The 24,776-nt window shown below is 32.2% G+C and overlaps 3 protein-coding genes across 4 annotated transcripts; 1 reads left to right on the top strand and 2 right to left on the bottom strand.

Moving 5' to 3' along the window:
* Positions 1–402: 402 nt before the first annotated feature.
* LOC123685791 (AP-3 complex subunit beta-2) lies at positions 403–5,950 on the bottom strand. Its single transcript, XM_045625675.1, has 14 exons — positions 5,727–5,950; positions 5,569–5,644; positions 5,335–5,505; positions 4,737–4,897; positions 4,408–4,657; positions 3,276–3,834; positions 2,992–3,212; positions 2,689–2,935; positions 2,477–2,634; positions 1,895–2,046; positions 1,361–1,826; positions 1,148–1,286; positions 726–936; positions 403–664 (listed from the first exon to the last, which is right to left on the bottom strand). The coding sequence occupies exons 1-14, from the start codon at positions 5,837–5,839 to the stop codon at positions 520–522; spliced, it is 3,069 nt and encodes a 1,022-aa protein (XP_045481631.1). The 5' UTR covers positions 5,840–5,950; the 3' UTR covers positions 403–519.
* An 886-nt stretch (positions 5,951–6,836) lies between these two features.
* LOC123685709 (transportin-1) lies at positions 6,837–20,267 on the bottom strand. Of its 2 annotated transcripts, XM_045625532.1 has the most exons (11): positions 20,021–20,265; positions 18,973–19,521; positions 18,587–18,889; positions 16,239–17,060; positions 16,070–16,177; positions 11,540–11,885; positions 11,386–11,481; positions 10,164–10,239; positions 9,517–9,691; positions 8,844–8,963; positions 6,837–8,780 (listed from the first exon to the last, which is right to left on the bottom strand). In XM_045625532.1, exons 1-10 carry the CDS (start codon positions 20,117–20,119, stop codon positions 8,856–8,858), a joined length of 2,682 nt encoding a protein of 893 aa, XP_045481488.1. In that variant the 5' UTR covers positions 20,120–20,265; the 3' UTR covers positions 6,837–8,780; positions 8,844–8,855. The 2 variants fall into 2 exon arrangements, with proteins under 2 accessions (XP_045481488.1, XP_045481489.1); XM_045625533.1 differs by lacking the exons at positions 6,837–8,780; positions 8,844–8,963; positions 10,164–10,239 and having other exon boundaries at positions 9,531–9,691; positions 20,021–20,267.
* Positions 20,268–21,895: 1,628 nt separating this feature from the next.
* Positions 21,896–24,297, top strand: LOC123686139 (RCC1-like G exchanging factor-like protein). Its single transcript, XM_045626131.1, has 7 exons — positions 21,896–22,098; positions 22,154–22,317; positions 22,366–22,763; positions 23,058–23,230; positions 23,449–23,610; positions 23,887–24,146; positions 24,201–24,297. Exons 1-7 carry the CDS (start codon positions 21,993–21,995, stop codon positions 24,276–24,278), a joined length of 1,341 nt encoding a protein of 446 aa, XP_045482087.1. The 5' UTR covers positions 21,896–21,992; the 3' UTR covers positions 24,279–24,297.
* Positions 24,298–24,776: the final 479 nt, after the last annotated feature.

The raw sequence follows: 24,776 nt of genomic DNA, 5'->3' as shown, positions 1-24,776 counted from the left end.
AGGCACGTAGCAACTCCTCTGAATACAATATTTTCACCAGAAAGCATTAGCACTTATAGTTTCGGAATTATGAATATGTCCTTTGTCCATACGATCAATTTATTTAGATATTCAATTCTGAAGATTTATGGATCAGAAAATAGCGTTTGGATTGTTACTGTAGTAGAAAAATATTATCATGAGCTATTAGATTTGCATCAAATCTGTCAACTATTGATTATTTCTGGTAGCAGAAGTATGAGTTGGCCAGTTATAATACAAAAATTATTCATAGTAATTCGACCTTTGTATTTAAATAAATTTATATTTGTAGATTTTATTTTTCACTTCCCATAACATCTCATTTGATCATCACATTTTAAAGATTATTCATTAGTTAAAAGCACAAGAAATAAAAATACATTTTCTGGCATAAATGTACTTTATATAAAATTTATAATTTAGGAAATAGTAGCAAATGGTTAACATTGAATATAAAATCAAATACAACTGAAAGTATAACATTAGAAAAAGTATCTTCTATGAACATAGTTTTTTAATAAGTTCATTCAATAAAACAGATCCGAACACCACATTGCTACAATTGACTGTGATTGTCACTTTAGAAGATCGATGTATTGTTACTAAACATAGGTTGGAAGAAGTAAGTGTTTGTCCAGCAAATCTGAAAAAGAAAAAATTCGCTCTCTAACTTATCATTCCTTTTTATTTTATCTGTAACTCACCTGAAATAATCCGATTCTTCTTTTCCGCACTTACCCATATTGCAGTTTTCATTCATAGTGCTCAAAATGTCATCGACACAATTTTCAATTGTACCTGTATGCTCGTTCATTCCCTTAATTTTTGACTGTTCTTGAAGGAAAACTTCTTCAGGCATCGTTATTGGCCTCAGAAGTTCTCCAATGAATGGTTTCACTGTAACATTGAAATTTCCTGGAAAATAGAAGAATAGAAAGTAATGAAATTCCTAAAAACAAACGAAATACTTCATTTTATGGTTATGTTGTGTTGTGAAATTCTGACTTTGCTTTTTTAGATTAGAAGTAATCCTTACATATTAATCTCCCAAAAAATTTTCACTTATACAACAGACACCAGCCAATGGATAGTCTCAAGTAACAGAAAAAAAATCACATTTACTCACCAATGGAAGAAACAATTTCAAAATTGGCAGATTGAGCAGAATCATTAAAGTCAATTCCTAAAGTTGCAGGTAGATTGCAGTTCGGTGGAATGCATGGTATTGCAGCAAAGTCATACATACTCATTCCTGAAGTCAAATTCTGAAAGCAATAAACAGCATTGTGTTGTGTCAATAAGACAGTTGAGTTGAATAAATTTCAAATTGATAAATTACCTTTTTGCCTATTCTTATATCAGATATATTTTCTTGGGTATTGTTGGTAAAAACAATATTTATATTAGCCATACTAGGGGAATATAAATGTGTACTTCTAGTGAACCTGTAAGTTGCAGAAAACCCTTTACCATTCAACCTGTTGAGAAGTTCAAGCTGTTTGGTATTGAGAAAAGAAGGAGGAACTACTTGAATGGAAGAAATGTTGGCTGAAGGAACTCCAGGAGTCAAAAAACCACCAAGTGATGGTGTAAGGACTGGGGCAACGTCAAGGTTGTCCAATTCTAACAATAAATCCAAATTGGACTTTTTATTGATTTTTGAATCAGGTTTTTTAATTTCGTTATTATCGATTTGTGGTGACGTTTTCCTCAAAACTGTGGGCTTTTCATCTTCCTCATCACTCCTTTCCAAGATCGAATCATCTTCTGATGAGGACTCTGTTTCTGATGAACTACTCTCTTTCCTTGAAAAAAAAAAAATTTAAATATTTTAATGATTGTTAGATATATTAGTTTTTTGAAAGATTATTACCCCTGAGTTTCTTCTCCAGAAGTTTCTACTTCCTCACTACTTTCATCTTCACTTGATTCTTCTTCAGAAGACGTCTCTGACTCTGATGAACTAGAATCTCCTCTTGAGCTAGTTTCAGAGTTCCAAGCAAAGTTTTCTTTGGATCTTTTTTCCTAATACAAAAAAAATTCTTAAGAACATAATTACAAATTCTATATTCATCTATTAGTGAAGTTGAATAAATATTTGTAAACTGTTTGTCACTTTCATTTAATATAAACAAGTTGTTCAGAGGTAATAAGCGAAATTGAGATTATTGAGCAACTGATAATTCTCGAGAGATTCTTTAAGGACCCCATCACAATCCAAACGTCATAGTTTAGGAAGCTATTTCGTCATAATTGTTTGTTACTGTGAATTCTGCTCAGTACTATGACACAATATAGCTTGTAAAAGATCATATAAAATTCTGGTTAATTTTTTTTAACTTTTAGAAATGTAAAGCTACCCATGGTGCATTCTCTGATTGAGAAAATTGGATACAAATGTTATAACTCATTGACCAATTCCCTAATCCCTTTACCATTATCAAGTAGTACTCACTCCTTTACGAGATCTTGGAGTATCTGTCTTTGGAAGAGGCTCGACATTTCTCACATCACCAGGAGGTGGAACATCAGGAAAATCTGGGAGGGGCTTGTAACCGCCGGCTCTTTGCTTGATGTAGTGAGATAAAGATCCAAGTTGATAGTCTGCTTGTTCTAGAAATTGAAGAATTCTAACATTGCATTTCTAAAACAAATAATTTTCCATACCTTTGGATGTAGCATGCAATAAAGGAGCTGGTTTAACAGACAAGAAAATTTTGGATGCTTTGCTTAAGAAATGGTTATTTCCACGAGTTATGAATTGTTTAAGAAGTCTGGCCTTATCCCTTATGTCGTAGTTTTGATCATAACGAGCCATGTTGAATATATACTGACATAATACTGTAGTTTGTTCAGGATTGGTTATATAGAGTTTAATAGCCAAATTCATCACCTGCATTTTCACAATATCATGCTAGAAATATAAGATAAAGCCAGTATTTTATGGGAAGGTCTAGTCAGAGAATTTACCTCATCTGCAAATGTTTTTGCCATTTTTCTAAGAACATCAGGAGCAATTTTTGGGACTTCATGTGAATGCTCCCCAAGCAGCCACAAAATGGCAGCTCTTGCTTGGGCGACTGTAATACTATCTAGAAGGCGTGCCATATGTGTTATAATTTCTTGCAAGTCAGCTGCTAGTGTTTGTAGAAGTCTTTTTATAACTATTACACTTTCAGCGACAACAGCCTCTGAAATTGCGTATTATCGTAATACAACCTTATCGATATTTAACTATGAAAAGCTCAACTTACCATCTCTATTGGAGAGAAGAGATACTAAACCATTAAGGCACGAATCAGTAACAACAGAAATGGAACAGGCACAACGGCCAATTGCTTGAATTGTAGCTGCTACAAATTGTTTATCACTGTGGGAAATATAAGTCTGAAGTTCTCTCAAGATTGCAGAAACATTGTATTCAGAGGTAAGGTTTGTCAAAATCTCTAATTTCAATAGTTTAACATTTGTTGGATCAGAAGTACGAACAAAAAAGCTTTTCAAATAACTCTCAAACAAAGCCTTATTTTTCAAACTTATAGAAACTATAGCATTCAATACTATACTCTGAACTTCAACATGGGACCTAAGAAGCCTTACTAAAGCTTTCACCGCTAACTGCATTTCTCCTTTTGGGGCTGCATGATTATAAAGTTGAGCTACACACATTACTACAGCAGCATTTCTTGACTGCAATAATGGCCTAGTTGATCGCAGCAATAACCGATGATCAGGATCTAAAGTTGGGGCTGGTTTTTCCGAGTCAGAACTGGAGTCATAAAAAGCTCCTTCTTGAACAGCTTCTGTGTTTTGCTGAAAATTAAAAAAAAAACATGAGAAGTCCTAAGTACATTTTGTTCTACTTATTCAAACTAAAAATTCACTGTGAATCCAATTATTTCTTAAGAAAAACTACATGACGTCGCTGGGCTGCTAATACCTCCAAAGTCAAATGTTTTCTGATATTCATTGAAAAGAATATCAATCGGTAGCAAATGAAGTGTTACTATAATGAATTATGATAAAACTACAACATAATTTCAATTATACAATATAATTATATTGTAGTTTTATAATAATTCTCTCCTGTAAAAATTACTTTCCATCTCATTGGAGGAATTCACAGCCACCTGGCAACAATATGTATAATAGTGCAGTTATCCTTCCAAATACTGATCCCAATCAAAGCTGCTTACGACAGAAAAAATCACTTTCGTTCATATTTTATAAGCATACAGAAAGTTGCATCACAATTGTAAATAGTTTTTCAGGTATTGAAGCGCGAATAATTGTTCTTTCGGAAATTATAAGCTCACAGGGGAACCATAAATTCTCCATGAGCAATTCCTATTAGATATTAAGATTGAATGGACATGAAAGATTTACCTTCAAATTTGGATTTGCAAATTGCATTCTTGCATAAGCTGTCAGCATGTTTACAATGACTACCTGGCCCCATTCGTCAACATCAACTATCAAGGCACAAAGTTTTCTATAAACACGATGAATAAGATCAACTCTTTCTGGGCAAACTTCTGTGAAAGCCATTACAGCTGAACCAATAACCAAAACCGTTTTATCTGCTAGAAGTTTTTGAATTACTGTCACTAATTCAGATTTCAGTTCACTATCCAAGCTGAAACATTCAATTATTTATTATCAGAAAATCTTCACAACTAGAAACAGAAATCAAGCATAAAATTCCAAAAACTTACTTGTACAGTTTAGGAATAGCATGAGCTGCTGTTTTTCTAACATATGGAGACATGTCAGCTGATGCATCTCTGATAGCTAACATAACTATTGGCGCTATCATTTTCACACGAATACTTGAAAGAACTCTTAAGGCTCCTGCTCTTATCAAAGGATTTGGTTCCTATAAATTCAATACAAATTGACACACCAATCAAATATCAGATGATAAAATCTCATTTGCATCTTATTACAATTTTATGAACACTAAAGATTCAGTTGACACATTCACTGCACTTGTCCAGATCAAATTATGAGCGGCACATCCCACCGCAGCATATCACAGTTCATGATTTCTGTGCGGCATATGCCCCCCGGGGATATATGTGTGAATTTTTTTGACCTACATCTAACCAACAGGCAATGTCATGGGCATGTGTCGTGATAATTACACTAATAAGTAGAATTTTACAATAGAAATCAACTTATTTAAGAATAACAGTATCCGCTATCACACTGGAGTAATTCAACTATGTTTTTGGTGCCGCACTGAATTTAAGCCTCAACACATACCTCCGGGATACATGTCCCAGTGAACATGTTAAACTGACCAACACTAACCTTGAGAGCTCTTTGGAAAGTAGCAATGGACAATAATGCCAAATCTTGTTGTTCTTCTGCATATCGTTCCAAATAAACATAGACCAACTTTTTCACTTCAATATTTTTGGAAACGACATTTTTGACTACTGCAGGAAAAAGAACTGATGCATCTCTTCCTTTTGCAACCATCTGAAAATTTATATGTTAAATTTCTAAAATGAAAGCAAATCCAATTTTTGTGTTATTCAATACCCCAATAATACGCCTCATTGCTTCTAACTTTTGACTATCCTTATTCGAGTCAAGCATTTCCTTGAGATCATCATGCCTAGAAAATACAGACTTCAATTTCTGCAGCATATCTAATGAATCTTGGGCAAATTCCTAAAAACATACAAAAATCGTCTTACTTTTTGAAATCAGAAAAGAAAAAACCCCCGGAGGATGCATCAACTGCAATTTCCACATCTCTGTCGTTTGAATACGAACCATTATTGGACATATTCTGAGAAGATATAAGCATCACAAAAATGAGAAAAGTTTTCCTGTGTTATTTTTTCCTCGATTTGTAATCCAGAAAATCAAATAATACACGAATTTTGACACTAGAACACCGAATTGTCAATACTTTACTTTGACAGTAGAAGAGAAATATTGACCTACCTGATAAAATATCTTAAGTCGGGAAGATCTACTCTATTTATTTTAATGAATATAATCGTAGAAAAATTGTGTTGAACAAAATTATATAATACTTAATGATAATTGTCATAGATAAAAATTCAATTAGCCTTTGTTTTTTCAAATCACTTAGTGACTCCTTATTACTATCAACTATGGTTAAAAGATGATAAGATTTGACAATATAAACAAATCACAGAGATAGCTAGAAATACACTCCAGAATCAAATTCTTTTTCTATTGCGCATGTATAAAACCAATTCAAACGAATTATAATATAGCCTGAAAATTTAAGTACCATTTTGATTAATTAAATTACATATTATGTCGATTATCATCTGTTAATTACACTTACAAAGATGAAAGCTTAAAGTAGTAGCGGGACGCTATCAATATAAAATATGGTTCACAGATCAATAAACCAAATGTTTACTTATACCAAATAAATTCTGCATTGTAGTCAAGAATTAGAATGTTTTAAGAACTTTCAAAATCACAATTTATTCAATCGTCTATTATACATAATTTTACAAAAATAACATTATTATAACAAAATCACTATTATTTTTCACTGAAGAATATATTGAAAATAAATTTTATTGAATGTAGAATTGTACAAAACAAAGGAAAAATAAACAAATTTCTAATGTAAACTACGCTGAATTTAATTTATGGCAAATACAGAGAAGCACCAATAAAAAAGCATTCTTTGCATTGGTAAATAATAAATTTCGATTACATTAAAGAAAAGTTCTCTTCTTAGGAAAATGGAAATTGCAATAATTTTGAAAGATTCCGAATACTTAAGAAATAACAAATACTGATATAAATAGTATAGATACAATGGAAAAATATGCAGCTTTAATGTGAAAATGAAAGAAAAAGTTACAACAGTTTCGAATATGATAAAAAAAAAGGATAAAATTAATTTATGAATAGGATTTTATCACTATTCCATATCGAGACATTTTTGTACATAATGTAGGAACTACTACTTATACGGAAAAATGATTTAATACCCCAGATAAAATTTTTTGTTGTCGATATACTGCAAAATATAATTGCCAATTGATAAAACTAGCTATCTAAATTTGAATCAAGTTGATATAGTCTATTAAATTAATTAGAGCGTCAATGAATAAGAATAAAAATTCCAATAAAAAAAATGCATGTGCGAAACAAGATTAATTCATAATCCAGAAACAAATAACTGAAGAACATTTGGAAAGTTTTTGGGTTTGTTATAGAGGATTAAACTAAACTTGATACAAGTGAAAAATCTTAACTATTCACAATATATTCTTGATGAAAACAAGAACCACTTCTGGAATTTGAGGTACAAATGGCCTTTGCGGCCTATAAGGAAAGCGTAAATACGCAAAAGGAATGGATTTGGAGTGTTGAGGACAGAAGACTTCTGCTTCAATGAGGATAACCCATTCACTCTCCTCATAAAATCAACAATTCTAATATCTCAAAATATTGCAACTTATAAGTGGATGAATTAAAAGTAAATAACAAATGTTAAGTATTTTTGTCCCATGATACTTTTTTTTTATAGCAAGTATGAATTTACTAATCTCCTTGGCAAAAATATTGGAATACTTGCTTTTATTCTACAAATATGATAAAAAGTATCACAAACTAACTTTTAATCTATATGATCACTAAATTATTATCACATGTTGCAATTAAATGTTTAATCATTCTCACTTTTGGGACTAGGAAATATCAGAAGTCCTCGTTAAGGAAAGGTTATTTGTCAGCCTAAGAGAAGGAACTTGAAAATTAGTTACCAAATATTGACATATACAATTTCTAATATGCACCAAAAAAATTCAATTTGCCTATAAATGATGAAATTTCAACATGATCCAACATAAATGCATAAAAGAGGTGTTATATGTATATATGCATAAACAGATCAAGACATTTTTCATTTCATAAAGAATTATTTTAAAAATACAAACATGTTCGAAATCAGAAACCATTAAATGAAATCAATAATAAAAATCCGAATTAAACTAAAAATTATGACTAGAAAATTATCAACAGAGCTATGATTTCCAAACTGATTAGCAATTATAAAATATTGAAACACACAGTTTAATCTCTTAGGCTTTCGAAAGGAGGAAAAAAATTACCAAGCCCAAATACTCACTTTTTCAACTAGAGCCAACCATATTACATGCACTTAAAATATAAAATTAAACATGGAACTTTGTAGTATTCTCAATCTGAAATTTCACTAAAAAACAAGTTCCTTCCAATGTTCAATGAATTATCTAGATCAGAATATTACATAGCAACAAAAAACTCACATTGTTAAAAAAAAAAAATGTTCACTACAACAAAATGAATCTCCTGACAATATGAATATCAATTGAAACATTCCAATAAAATCGATTATATATCCTAATTGAAATAACATAATTTCATTAGACTTTATTTAATTTCGAAGAATATTATCAAAAGATTTATTTTGTGCATTGAACACTTTAAATGTGTGGATAATATAGCTTGACAAAAATATTAACTTCAATTAAACCTATACTCAGTCTTTTTTCTAAAAATTCAATAAAAAACTTTGAAAATAAATTGCAATGCTAAAGTTGTCAAAAATTTATTAGTAATTTTTTTTAGAATAACATATCAGTGAGTATAGGTCCTTTGTTTGAATTGATCTGTTGAACCCACCCTTCCCTGTACGCTTTTTTTTTTAAGCGTCTACGGTTTACCCACCCTGGACGCGAGAACAATGGCCGTTGAATTACCCCAAGATCCTGAAAAAAAGAAGAAAAAAAAGGAAGTTAACATTAGTAAATGATCAAATATTCACTACATACCGTAGGACTAATTCAAACCCCATACAGAGCTGTTAGTCGTTCTGTTAAGGCTGGAGGAAATTGATCACTGAATCTCTTCCAATTTTCTTCACCTACTTGTGCCTTGAAACTGTGCAAAATCTGAAACACAGGATAAGTATTCATTGAAGATTTTAATTTTTTTATAGCAATAAAACACCAATATCGATTAATTTAATGTACTCATATGATCAATATTAAATATGAATAACTTTAATTTCCGCTGTTCATTATGTAAACAACAACTGTAATAGCTTGTTTGGATTTCTTACATTTTAAATAGGGTATTTATTTTTTATTATTCATTTACATAATAAAATGGTGGCAATTAGAATACCTCGTATTTAATATTAATTAAATAGGTTTCCATCTCTATGATTATAGAAACTAAAGCAGAAGAAAGTACTACATCACACCCTTGGTATTCTCAAACATGTCATACTAGGTTCGAATTCAGCTCTATTTTTTCAAATATTCCGAAAAACGATGAAATCTGAACAGTTTCAGGATATTCTTGTATTGCATAATCAGTAAAAAAATACAGGTGCGGTATAATTTACATTGTGATTGCATGCGAATTTTAATCACACATTGTAAGGACAGAAATAGGTCTAGTTTAATATGGCGTCCATGATGGATATACACTTTATTTTACCTTCATAAACACTTCCTTCAGATCTTCCTTAGGTGATATCCACGATGCAACCGCATCACAAAAGAAGATAAACTGCTGCACTACACCACCAGGATTAACTTGTATCATCTGACACATACCTCTGAATGCACTGTCTTTCTCATCATTATCTTTTATATTTCTTAGGGAAGTGCACCTGAAATCACAAGTTATAAATCTTTTTCTTCATAGCAAGAATAGAAAGCGCAAAAAAGCTAGGAAAAATTTCATTTGGTTCATCTAGATGATAGGTGTACTACTGCACTTTCATTATTTTGCGCTTTCTACAGATTAGGTTATAATTTCTGAAAAAATTAACATTTCCCAAAAGACAATAAAATATTAAAATCATATTGAAAAATTATGAATTGTTGATCGATTTTCCATTCACCTGTGTATATTAAAGATCGAAATATTCTAAAGATTATCAAAATAACAATGAAACAATAATGGCAGAAGATTGAAAAATATCTCACATAACAATTTTGTCCGTTGGGAAAGTTATAGACATATTCAAGCAGGTGTTAATGAAAAACAGAGGAAGTAAATTTAATTAACTTCCTCGAATGAACTATGAAGTTATTAATAAATGATAAGAATAAAATAATAATTAAAATAGGATTACAGACCACTGCCTTACAAACTGTTGTAACATGGGCGCGACATCGTGGGGGCAGACATAACCTAGTCGACCAATTGTTATGGCTATTCCGAGAACAAAAACAGAACAAAAACCCAACTCAATTAACAAACAAATCACAAATTGCATAATCAAATTAATTATTAAATAATAAAAGTCAGACAGGCAGTAAATTTTCAAATAAATTAGTCGAAGTATTTCAAAATAATGGTGGATATGAAAAAGAAATCATGTGCTGAGAAATATTTTCACAATATAAAAAAATAATAATGAAATTTGAAAAATTCTAAAAAATTAGAAGGTAAAGACCGATTTTTGTCTAATAAATAAGGAGATAAACAAAACAAAGCTTTGTCTATTTCAATATAAATAAAACAAACTATAATGAACTGCCTGATCTGAACTTGATGAAACTTATTCAGTGCTTGATAAAACTGAACAAATCCTGTAAACAGTGAAAAATAAAAATCAATAGAAGAAACTAAAATTACCCAATTTTTCATGTTGTCATTTACAAACATTCAATAATAAAACACAAATCAACAGACTATTTAACAGAAAAATACAATAACATGTACTTTTTCCTACCTGTAGCCGAAATTTAAGAAGGGACTTTGTTGAGTAAATTTCAAGATGAAGAATTGATTACTAACGGCAGCACTCAGAATACCATCAATTTTTTGGTAGCATTACCATATTATTTGAAATTGTTTAAATTACACTTTTTACTTTGAAATTACTTGAAATTCAGTTCAAATTTTTAATTTTTTTTTTTCTATAAAAAGTGAAATATCATCAAGAACCTTCTAATAAAATTCCAAATTCACTGTCAAAAAATAAGTTCAAATTTTATCAACACTGTCATACCTTTCGCATATTTACAAATGAAAATTTGAATTCAAATTGTTTTCTGATAGTTTTGGCAACTCATATTATGCATCTTGAAAAATATCAATGCTATGTATAAGTAATCAAATTAAAGTAGGTAACTATAGTTAAAAATGAAAAAACATTAAATTAAAATTTTCAAATGAAACCTTACACATAGCAAAGTATGTAAAACAAATCTTCAAACATAAATGAGCTGTTCAATGTAAAATCAAATCGACACTTGCTGAGAAACTGAGCTGAACAGCATGAAGTGCTTTTTCACACTGGAAATTCGTTTCAAAACACATAACATGCAATTTTGATGCACAACACAAACTTACCTGTGTTTTCTAGAAGAGTTTTTGGTGTATTTGGTTTATTGATTATATCAATTAGTTGATTTAAAACTAGAGGTATGTATGGTCTAGTGTCGGGACCTGAAATATTAGTTATTTCATTTTTGTTCCTGAATAATAATCAATTCCTAAATAATACCTAGTTTTATGCTGATTTCACCGATAGCCCATGTTGCATTATTGCAAACAGATATGTAGTCTGGATTCAGATTCTGTCCTAAGATAGGAAGGAAATCTGAAATTTTAGGCCTGACATGTTGGAAACATGCTTTGGTCAAGTCCCCAAGTAATGCAAAAGAGGACTGCCGCACTTCAGGCATTGGATCTTGCATACATAAATGCAGTAAATCCATGATATTACTGCTACCCACCAATTTTTCTATATGTCCGTTCAACCCTTCTGCTAAGCCAGATAACAGGTCTAAAGCTACTATCATAAAATCCTTGTCAGGAGCATCATATTGCTCTGGATTTTGTTGGTTAGCCTAAAATAAAATCTGATAGAGATTTACAAGGAAACAATGAAAGGTTTTGTATGTTCGAAGTTTCTAAAGAATTTTCGATGGAGAAAATTAATCTGCTCAAACTAACATATTTCATCACAGAAAATGCAAAGAACTTGCAGCAAAACACTGAATGCAATTAACACACGTGTTCGCTGCAATTGACGTAATCGAAATTACGTCCAATCCAGTTTATTTCTCATCACGTGATGAGAGTATTTATATAATCAGTAAACATTTTTTTTTTCGAAAATTTATGAATATAATTCTACAAGGATGTCCATTAATAAGACAATATTATATATACTGTCAAATAATCGAAGCCTAAAGTTTTTTCATGAAATTCTATTCCAACGAGAAAACTGATGAAACAAAGTTTTTTATAAAAATATTTTTTTTTTTAATATAAATTCCACATTTTTGAAAGGTACTAATTATACTGGATTGTTACTTAGTTACAGGTATAAACTGAAATGAATGATTCCTCAGATCATTTCAAGAAAATAAAGTCCTGTAAACATTGGCTGCGTTCAGCGGGCACAACAGTTGGAAAAATTTTCGCTGAACGAATCTGATCATTGAGCGCATACTCAACATGTTTAGTGAGCGGACGCCATTTTTCTGAGCGACTTTGAATTACGCTCACTAAGGGTATGACCCGTATATCACCTTGGTTACTATGTTTAGTAAGTTGGTGAAAGTGAAGGTATCCCTGAAGTTTTTAATGCTGATTTGAATTATCATCCACTTCCAAAAATAACATACAACCAATACCATCAGTATCACAGCCAGAAGAATTGCCAAGTTTTTTGGAGCCAATATTGACTTGGATGCTTATATACATTTACTCATTATACAGGATGGCCACTTTTTCAATGGGATTGTATTGGTAACTTTTAAACCATAAGAGTTAGAAGGTCGGTCAAATGGAGAAAAAGTTGCATGCATAGAAGCATTATCAAGCAGTTCAAACAAATCGAGATTATCAGGGACGGTTATTGAGATATCATAGAAAAAGTAAATTCTGTCATTTTGATTTTTCTTTTTTTCTCACTTTATTTGAAATATTATCAAAAAATGTTTCCGGAATTTTTTATTGGACAGTAAATTATCCTCAATTTGACGTAATCAGATTTCGTATCCTACGTTTCGTACTCCCTGGGCCACCCTCAACCTAATTTTTTTCAATACCGACCTGCATATTTTATGACACTTTTTGAAATAACTTTTAACGCTGAATTCAACGATAAATCATACGATGTCATTCAAAGTTGATTTTCAGGTGATTTTGACCCTTATCCAAATTTCTTTGGGTCGGATCCGTATTACATTGTACTTTTAGTTTAATTAACAACATGCAATACATTTCGATAAGAAAATCAACTAACTCATCTTGAATTGAATGGAACATATTAGAACCAAAGCAAGAAACAAGTAAAAATTATTTACATATTTCAGTTCATACTGATTAAACGGAACTATGATTTAATCAAAGATAAATCAAATTTTTATTCGAAAGAAACTACCTAAATGAAAATTAATGATATCTCAAAAATGAAATTTATGATACTACGAACCCGAGATTCTTCGCCAGAAGATTGAGAATGTATTGGAAGGTATTCAAGGAGACGAAATAAGCAAATGTATAAGAAGTATGGGTTCCAGAACCTTAAAGTGCATTTTACAAAATAATGGGCATTTCGAACAATTACTTCATTAATTTTCATTTACTTCCGAATAATCATTTGGTTTTTCTTTGATTAAATGATAGTTCCGTTTAATTAGTATGAACTGAAATATGTAAATCATTTCTACTTTTTTCTTGCTTTGATTCTAATGTTCCATTTAGTTCAAGATGAGTAAGTTGATCTTCTATCGAAATGTATTGCATGTTGTTAATTAAACTGAAGGTACCTAAATGTAATACAGATCCGACCCAAAGAAATTTGGATAAGGGTTAAAATCACCTGAAAATCAACTTTGAATGACATCGTATGATTTATCGTTGAATTCAGCGTTAAAAGTTATTTCGAAAAGTGTCATAAAATATGCAGGTCCGTATTGAAAAAAATGAGGTTGGGGGTGTCCCAGAGAGTACGAAACGTTGGAAACGAAATTTGATTACGTCAAATCAAGGATAATTTACTGTCGAATAAAAAATTCCTGAAACATTTTTTGATAATATTTCAAATAAAGTGGGAAAAAAAGAAAAATCAAAATGAGAGAATTTACTTTTTCTATGATATCTCAATAACCGGTCCTGATAATCTCGATTTGTTAGAACTGCTTGACAATGCTTGATGAATGCAACTTTTTCTCCAATTGACCGACTTTCTAACTCTTATGGTTTAAAAGTTACCAATACAATCCCATTGAAAAAGTGGCCACCCTGTATACATATATTATTGCTTATAAAATCAACATTGTAATTTTCTGTAATGGATGATGAAAATGTACATATTTTTTATTGAAAAATGTTTTCAATCCATTTATCAATTCCTATAATTCTAGTGATTGAACTAATTTAAATTTCGAGCCAAGTGCGGCTTCAATATGTGTGTCAATGTAGGTTTCTGTAATACACAGATAATAGAGTGCTGTAATATCATAGTAACTGATGCAGCTGCCGTATGAGGGCTCCAAAAACAATGTTTTCCATCATAGAACGTCAGTGTCCGATCTATTCTACTCTGTTATCTGTGCCGGTGACTATTTCCTCAAACTTCGGTGAGTTATCTGTCACCAGAGCAACCATATTTTTATTCTGGTTAGGTTCGGTAACCACGCCTACTCCGGTTGGCAGTTGTCATTTTAAATTCCAATTTATTGTATACGAATATTTTCCATGACATCTAACACTCAAAAACTTCATTATTTTAATTATGAAACAATGTATTAATGATTTGTAGAATGAATAAATTTACAAATTAAAAGAGATCAACCATTTATAACGTCCAAAATTCTGTCAATGAGAAATGTAGTTGACCATTGACAAGTGTCAAGCGATCCGTAAATACGAAGCAGGTTACCTGAATCTTTGAAAACCACTAGTAACCGCTCTTTAATTCTCGGCGATATACGGACCATACACTAAGCTCAACACGTTGTGAGAACTGTCAAAACAGAGGTTTTAGAGGTTAGGTATTTTCTAACCGTTCAGAAAACCCTATCGAGATAGAACAGAGAGGAGACGCTATGAGCTGTTATCGTGTTAGAAAAAAAGTGACCAGTAGGCGGGGCTAATTCTATTACTATTAAATTGGAGAAAGATCAGGGTAGGATTAAGTTAAATTTCACGAAGGATTACAAAAATAAACCGTGTTCATCACTTTTTAAACAGTCTAAGCATTGTTCACAAACAATTTTTTGTTTCAAATAATATACAACATATCCTCCCATATAAATTATAATATATTTAGAGTATGGTGAAGATGGATATGCAAAAATTATGAATACGGATCTGTTCAATACTATGCAATGTTATTGGTCAAAAGTTGACTGAGATCTACATTCAAAATGGCGAAGTGGTACCGCTTCAAGTCACGTGATGTCGTCTCCTCTCTATTCTATCTCGATGAGAAAACCGCTTTCTGATCACTTTCGGATCTGTGAGCGCTCAGTGATCAGATTTGCAATTGCTCTTTCCGCTGAACGCAGCCATTGCCCGCAAACGCTTTGTTTTCCAGTGTGTTAAAGTTAGATTTTTTTATTCAAGTTTTTTCTCATAGCACCTTCCCTTCACAATATATTAAACTTAAATTTGACATAGATATTCCAATTGGAAGTTTTCATCTTGTGATATGCTAATTTTGAATGCAAATTTACAAGGTGATATTTTTTTGGAACAGTGGCCGCTTCTTTTCTCTTTTGGTGCTGCACTTGTTGGTTTCAAGAAAAAAAATTTAAACAATTCTATAGTGATCCTCCGGAAGATCCAGTTAGTGAGCCGTGATGAATAAATTCATTTTAAGCTTTGGTACTTATTTACCTAATCTGGTTTAATCATTACTTTAAACTAAGACTCCAAAAAACACCCTGTATCTCAAAAACAAATAGTTTGTGGGCCCATGTTTATTTTTATTCCATAAAATTATTCAAAAAATCTCTCATTTTCTTTTGTACCTCCCAACTAGAAATAGCCTGTATAAGCATCAATCAATACTTACCACATGAAGAAGGAGGGTATGGTGAACTAAGGACACGCAACGACAGTAGACAGGTTCGCAATAAGGTAAGAATCCTGACTGAAGAGCAGTAGCCACACTTGACAAGCACTAAAAGATGAAAAAATTTTAATGTATGCAGAATTAGATACAAGTTGTATATAAATTTTACCTCTAAGAGGGGAAAGAGATCTTTGTCTTCATCTTTCAGAACATTCCACTTATGTATTAAAGGTGGCATCAATAAGTTAATATAATCAGGTTTGTTTAAATGTGGACCTACAGAATCAGCAAGTGTTCCTATAGCATCATACAATATGAGTAAATTTTTATGTTGGTATTTACTGAAGGCAAAAACCAACGTTTCCAATATGAATCCTAAGTATGGCACCAACTCAGTACAAGCTTCTTCTTCCAAAGTGGCAAATGCTGAGCATGCAGCTTCTTGCACTCTTTTATTACTATCCAAAATTCTCTTCAGCAACTCAGTCATAAGAGGTTTCAGGTAAGCATCATGCGGTTGAGATACCACCCAATGAGAATATCTGCTCAAAGTCCAGCATGTAATAGCACGGACAAGGGCTTTCTTATCACTGAGGCAATTGATAAGATAAGGAATAAGTTCAGGAAGAAGTCCTACCATGCCTGTCATGCAGCCCTCTGCTATAGCACCTAGAGCGAGTATACCCGATTCTTTGATCTGCCATTCTTGATGGAACAATGTCTCCTTCAGAATTGGTATCAGAATAGGTAAAAGATCATCTCGAAACACATTCGCCAAAACATCCAGTGCAGCTGCACTACATTTGCGAAGATTCCAATCAGACAATGATCCGTCATCATCACCATCGTCAAAATCGTCATCATCATCTTCATCATTTGTACCATTTTCAGGCACACTACCCATTTTGACAGTATGTGTTTTAGATTTATGGAAACGCGGTCGTATGTCCTCTTCTTTATCAGGAACTGATTCGTCTTCCTCCACATCGCCCTAAAAATAATATTTCATTAATCAAGTATGTAGGGTGTTCAGTAAATATGTGCCAAAAATTTATGAGGCGATTCTGCAGAGCCGTATCTAGGGCGTGTCAAGGGTGGCACTTGCCACAGGCGCAAAGTTCGCCTGGTTTTCATGTACTTATGTACATATAATACGCCTTGTAACGAGCGATGCCGAGGAATCTGAAAACATTTATAATATTGCTAGCCTTCCCTAGAATTTGCGTACTAAGCCCAAAATAATCACAAGAGATCAACAAAACTTTAATTTAGGGTAAGAAATAATATAAATATTTCACGAGTTTTTTTGCGCTTCATCAATCTTGTCGATATTTCTTCGACAAACAGTACCATCTATTTTTGTGTGAAGTGCGTATTCTTTTTCTTTGATACAATTTTATAACGATAGGTTTTTATTAAATCTTCTTATCTTATGTGTATTCCAATGGTTTCAATAAAACTAAGTAAATATATACAGGGTGTTTATGAATAATTGCGAAAAAATAAGGGGGTGATTCTTCATCAAAAAATAGGCTGGGCCTTCCATAAAAACTTTTTTTTTGAGCCCCTTCCCACTTATTTACAGCTCCCCGCTCCCCAAAGATAGCGCCCGAAAAGTAGTTTTCAATTTTTTTCCTGGAAACTAAAAAATTTACAAAAATGAAATTTTGACAGTTTTTGAGAGCGAGAAGGCAATCAAAAAAATTGTTGGTGGTGTTCCTTTATGATCCTAAGGGGTAGAAAAAGTCACCCCTCCAACTTGCTTCACAATAACTTTTGTGAGGAGTAACAAGAAAAAAAAAACAATTAATAATTTTTCACAAATTAAAAACTACTTTTTGGGCACCACGAGGAATCGAGGAATCGCTCACTGAATTTTTTCGCTACTATTAATATACACCCTGTATAAAATTGTGTGTTATTTTGAAACTTCAAGGAAAATATATGTCTTAAATTATAAACCAAAGATACTAGGTCTAAGAAAAAAAAATCTTCGAAAATGGGGGGCGCCGTCTGATATATTGAAACAGGCGCAATAGTACATAGATACGGCTCTGACGATTCATTGATTGGAAGAGATAAAAGGTTAGAAGTGACAATCCTTCAAAGATGAGTAAAATATTTTCGCACATTATAGAGATGTAACTCAAAAGTGGTCTTCAGTCAAGGAATCATCTGCTTGAAATATTTTTACACTTTTTGCAAAAATATTATTTCTATGGAACTGAAGATATATTTTTTTTTAAACCAACAAATACAAGTTTCTAATGATTTGGTACATTATCGTAGACCCACAGAGATGAATATGTGTTAATTGGACTGTCTGTATATGAACAACAAAAAAAGATAATCCTTACAATTAATTTGGAATCTAATGTCGCCTTCAGTTGAATTCAACCATTGATGGATTCATTTTTGTACATTTTGTAACATAATGTTATGTAAAATAAAATCATTTTGGATGAGCAATACATATTTTGTGGACTTTACAAATTCCTGTAACTGATATCAACTTACCTTCAATAATATTATATCAATATCAGAATACTTCATTCCCCTAACAAGTACAGGTATTAACCGGTTTAGATGATTTGTTAAGACATTACGACATATTGGTTGCTCTGCAAGGGACAGCCAGAATTCGCAGGCTTCTAGAGCAACTCCCTCATTGGAATCTTGAGTCCGCACCAACATATATTCAATAATACTTTCTATTTGGGGTAGTAACCTATCCATTCTAACTTCAAGAAGCATTACTAAGGCACGACAAACATTTTTTCGTACTTCTGGCTCTTCATCGGCAGCCACATTAAATAAATTCTGCAATTGGTTGAATGAAAATATTTTGATTCTCAATAAAAAAAGGATATTATTAAAATGATCAAATAAAAAATTTGATTTACCGTCAAAAATGGATCAATGTGATACATAAGTGCTTGAGATCTCTGTACTATGAATTGGTTTACGCATCCAATAGCATAAGATCGAATTTTAGAACTTGAATGACTGAAGAATTGGAGAAACTTGGGAATCAAAATATCCAAAGGCCTATTAACTGTGTCAGAATCAAGGGCTTCAGAAGAATCCTCACAGATTTTTTGCAGAGCACCAAAAGCGCCTTCACAAACATTATAATCTTGAGAATCAAGCATATTGCAAAGAGTTGGTAGAAGTTGGGGCCATGAAGATAAATCCCCTTTACAAGCTATAGTTGTTATCAGTATTCCAACAGTGGCCCTGATTAACGGAGAGGGATCTCCCACTGCTTGAAGGCACTCACTTTTGATGAAATCTGTCACATTTTGCATCAAACTGTTATAGTGAGTTTTGACATTATTTTTTAAAATTAATCCACTCAAGGATCTAGTTGGTTCATCTTCAGAAGTCAATTTAGTTAAAACAAACATCAGATAGTTGTTGAAGTCTGGAAACTTATTCAATTCCTCCAATTTCTAAAGGTTGTGTTAAGGTGTTTCTCAAATTGATAGTAAAAACATCTCAAAACATAGAAGCTCAATACTTATCGGACATAATGGACCAATCAATAGAAAAATTTTCAACAATCAGGAAATTAATGTTGGCTTCTACTAGAAGAGTTTATAAAAAAAACTGCGAGCAAAAAATCATATTGAAACTATAAGTACACAAAAAAACATTGAATTATAAGCAGAAATCCTGTTCTAACCTAGTATGTATTTTTCTTTCAGTATATAAAAAAGACATGACTCTGTGCAATTGAATATCAAAAAAAGTGTTTTTTTGTTTATTTTTATTATTCATTTCCATTAGGTTTGCCAACAAATATATAATATTTCCTTGATTCAATATGATCAGAAGTTATTAAATACGAGGATTACGTATATTCCTCACAGTAGATGATCTACTGATGTAATTGTACACATACTACCATGAAAAATTGAGTTCGCGATTTTTTTCAAATAGAAAGGATACTTGCTGAACAGCCCGTTGAGTTGCTGTGTCCGGCGATTGGGATTCCTTCAATAAAGTCAAAATTTCTCGTAAACCATCTTCTTGTGGCGACCACTCCATTTTCAGATCTCTATATTTTCAAAATCACTAATATAACGATAATAATATATTTACAAATACACTTGTATCAACACATAAAATACTAAAAATTTCTTAGCTATTATATCGAAGAGGCCGACATGAATATTTGGGGTGGGGGTGGGGATAAGTATTAGTCAAAACAATTACTGTCAGATATTTTTGGTCATTTAAATTTAATGAAGACCCAATTGAAATTGAGAATATTTGGATCGTAAATAATTAAAAATCTTTCAATATTTAATTTGATGAATAAAAATCAAAACCTTGGTAGGCTTTTTTCAGATCACAGAAGACAACCATATTACACTTCCGCAGATTAACAATATTTACTCTACTTACTCCGTATCACAGATTTGTATTCAATCCATTCATCCATCAATGTACAACCTCGAAAACTACCAAGAATCCCATCTATTTTTCATTTTGGATCTTGAGAATTTGATATCTGCAAGAATTTCTCGAGCTGATAATTCGCATTCAGTTCCTACTCATAATTTTATAGAAATGCTGACGTTATTTCAGCTTTTTTCCGCAAAAGTGTGCCAAAATGAAATGAAAATTTGGCGCTGCGGTCACTTGATCTCGTCGGCGACAAATGTTGTTCAAAAGGAATTGATAATATTGCACTCATGAAAAACATTATAAAGCGAGGAAAGTCAATCACCACCCTCAGAGAGTGAGGACAACCTGCATACCTCCATGGAGAAGAGCAATCATCCCTCACCATCTCCGAATTAATACAGAAATAAATCAAAAGGACCTATCTGGATTTATTATAAGAACAGGCCACTCCAATCGAAATATTGATGCTCACCGTTTATTCAGAAAGCCAGGCAATCAAAATTGAGGATTTATTTCATATTCAATAAATACAATGGACATGAATCCCCATTATCCTCAAACGAACACACCCTAACTGCGCTGGATCATAAATCCCTCATTAGATGAGAATTCAGTCGTAATTCCCTATAGAAATGCGGAACAAATAATAAGAAAGGAAAGTTGCTGTAACCTTTTTAAGAAATTCATACTACATGCGGAACTACCCATAAAATTCATACACTTTATATCCAACAAGAAACCCTAATCCTTCAATAATTGATATAATGCCAACAAAGAACTTTTGCGACCAATGATCTATATTAAGAGTATTCAGACATCTATCTGTTGGAAACCTTTTATGATATATATTCAATGCTTCAAAGCATCAACAAATAAAACGAGAGAAAAACGAGAAGGACCTCTTGGAAAATGGAAGAAGGACAGGGCCGGCGTTAGGGGTGAAGCAGTGAAGCGACAGTTTCAGGCGACAGAAGAAAGTTCTGTACTATCATCGGAGCTGGTACTTTTATTTTTGGGAGAGACGGGTGTTATGACGGAGGTCATACAACTTTTCCGCTCTTTGCACTTCCGAAAGTGCAACCATCTAACAGGGATGTGATTTTCCAAATCTATATCTACTTATCTATGTTCCAAATTTTCATTTTAAAGTCGGAAAATCGAGGTGACAAGTTTTCGTTGGACCATAGGTCATAGATTCTTCTTCTATAGCAATTGTTCCTCTGCTTCTCGATGCCACCCATTTCCAACTTGAGCCTTCACATCAAAGATGTTTCACTACATGTGAACATTTTTGCTTTATATCGTTGAGCATAAGCCATCTTCTTTGAGGTCTCCCTCATAAATATATTAATGTTCTGTGGTATACACTATAAACACAGAAAGAACCATAGACAAAAATCTTTTCTCTATGGAAAGAACTATACATCGTTAATCTATAGAAAGAACCTTTCAACCTCCAAAAAATTTCAAATTTTCTTGATTTGTAAATAATAAAAAAATAATAATAGAAATGGCAAATTTGAAACGTCTCCTCTTACAAATAAATACTAAAGGAGTAAGATTGTTTTCCACCAGGAAGAATCCCATAGATCCCGAAGATGCCTTAAAATTGCCTAGTAATATAAATTCAATATATATTGAGATATTCCTGAAAAAAATTTGAATTTCTAGTTTTTGAATATGGAGTTAGTAAAAAAAGTTATAACCGATTATTCGTATGGGGTCATACAAAAACTGGAGCTCTTGGTATTCCATACATTCGCAGTACAGAGAATTATGAGTCGATAAAAAACTTTCATGTACCCAAACGAATGGGATTTGGAGAAAAAAATGAGGTACTACTATATCCATTTGTTAATAATATATCTATATGAACTTTTTAGGTAGTGCAAGTTGCTTGTGGTTTTGGATTTTCATTATTCAATGTGAAACATAAGGATCCTGATAAAATGCTGTATGGAACAGGTTTGAACACAGATTCACAAATAGGTTATCATGAAGTTAGGCAAGACAAGCCTCTGGAAATATTATTTTATCCAAAGCCAATTGCAATTCCTTTTAAAGACACTTCCACATGTGAAATAAAGAAAATAGCCGCTGGCAGAGCACATTCCTTAGTTTTAACTAACGAAGGTTTGTTTCTTCTTGGCAATAATGGATATGGACAGTGTGGAAGGCCAATAATTCAAGATGAGGACTATTCCAAGGGCAACTACATTCATCATATTGTAGACATTGATGGTAAAAAAATTGTTGATGTTGAATGTGGTCAAGACCATAGGTAACTAACTGTTACGATAGAAATCTGGACATGAAATAAGCATAATACTCTAGTATATATAAATAAATACAAACCGAAGGGCTACAGAAATGCATTAGACCTATTTCCTTCTATTATAATGGAATTATTCACATGTTTGAACTATTGGTGTTTATTTCAATAGATAAAAAAATAGGCACCTGGATTATCTGAAGAGGGCGGCTGCCAACCTTAGTTCAATAACCAGGGTTTTTCTGTAATTAAATAAATTCACTTCATTCGAAAGTCACCAATTTTTTTTACTTTAATTTTCAGTTTAGCTCTTACTGAAGATGGCTCTGTTTATTCTTGTGGGTGGGGTGCTGATGGACAAACAGGACAAGGGCATTACCAGAATATTTCCACATTTTCTAAAGTTCAAGGAGATATTAGTACTGAAAAAATCATCAAATTGAATTCAAGATGCGATTTTGTGATGGCACTTAATGGTAAGGGAGGGCATATCAATAAACTGGTTGAAATTAAATTTTTTTTTTTTTTGTGGAATATTATTACTATAAAATGAGAAAAGTATGGATGTGAGAAGAATTAGAAAATTTATAATTAACAAGTTCAATCATTTATTGAGATTGTACCGTTACATATTCCGAATGAAGGTTTTACATTATATTTAATTCTTTGACAAAAGTTCGATTAACTTTTTCAGATAAGGGAGATGTTTTCGGCTGGGGTAATACAGAATATGGACAAATTATGTCAGAAACGGGGGATCAACAACTGCATACACCAACACACATGAAAAAGTTGAAATCCCTTGGTAGAATTATAGATATTGCTGCTGGAGGGTCATTATGTATGGTGTTAAATGGTAATTCTTAATGATGATAAAAATTTTAACTAGTTCCATAGAGTTACTTAGTTTTCAATTATTTAAAAATGAGTATGTAGAAGCTTGTAGATTTTTATTTCAGTATACCTAATTAAGTCTTCTGAATCCAAAACTTCCTGGCCTGAGATATGGCCATGAAAACATAGATTGACATACTTTCAGCTCAATGCATTCAACAGTTTTTTGAACAATATTTTTGTGAATGCGGAAAAGTATATGAAATTAATGAATGTCTCAGTAACTTATCGATTTCAGAGGACCATCAAGTATTTACCTGGGGATTTGGTCTCCTAGGATTTGGACCAAATGTTCAACAGTGTACACAACCTACAAAGATACCTGAAGTATTATTTGGGAAGAATGATTTTCAACCTGATAACGTTGTGGAAAAAATTTCATGTGGAGTTAGCCATTCTGCAACAATTACCTCGAATGGGGATTTATATTCGTGGGGCAGGAACAGAAATGGATGTTTAGGATTAGGCAATGAACATGACCAATACTTTCCTTTGAAGGTAAAATTTTGAAATTTTGTATTAACCACATGTTAAACAAAATTTATATTTCAGGTTTGTCTGGGCGGACTCGTAAAAAACATTTCTTGTGGAATAGATCATAGTATAGCTGTTTGTAAACCATTTATTTGAATATAAATCATTCAATTCAGCTACTTTCAATATTTTGGCCTTTTGAATGTTAATTTATGGGAAAATCCTATAGGAGTTACGACTACACTGAAATTCTTTAATGATAAGTTTTCTATTCTAATTGAGTTGGAATGTGATCACAAACAAACAAGATATTTACAATTAAATTATTTGTTATGAACACACACATTTATTGTATTGCTTTGAAAAATTTAATTCTTTTACTTATATACTTTGACATTCGAAATGAAGAAACTATTTCTTCAACTTGATTTTCTGGAAATGTCTGCTATCTCGATCAACTCCACTTTACGGTCATTCAAAATTATTTTGTCAACTCTTTTGATTTTTTCGTCGGTGACAGCCTCTTTTAGGCGTCCACTGCGTTCGCCGTTTTCGGTGCTCATTTCACCACGTTTAAACTTAGCATACCAATCAATGATGGTTGATTTTCCTGGTGCAGACCCCGAAAACTCTTTATCTAGCCAAGATTTTGCT

This window comes from Harmonia axyridis, chromosome X (assembly GCF_914767665.1).
Source record: "Harmonia axyridis chromosome X, icHarAxyr1.1, whole genome shotgun sequence".
NCBI classification, from domain to species: Eukaryota; Metazoa; Arthropoda; class Insecta; order Coleoptera; family Coccinellidae; genus Harmonia; species Harmonia axyridis.
Note: the sequence above shows the minus strand (reverse complement) of the source record. Positions and strands in the feature narration are given on the sequence as shown.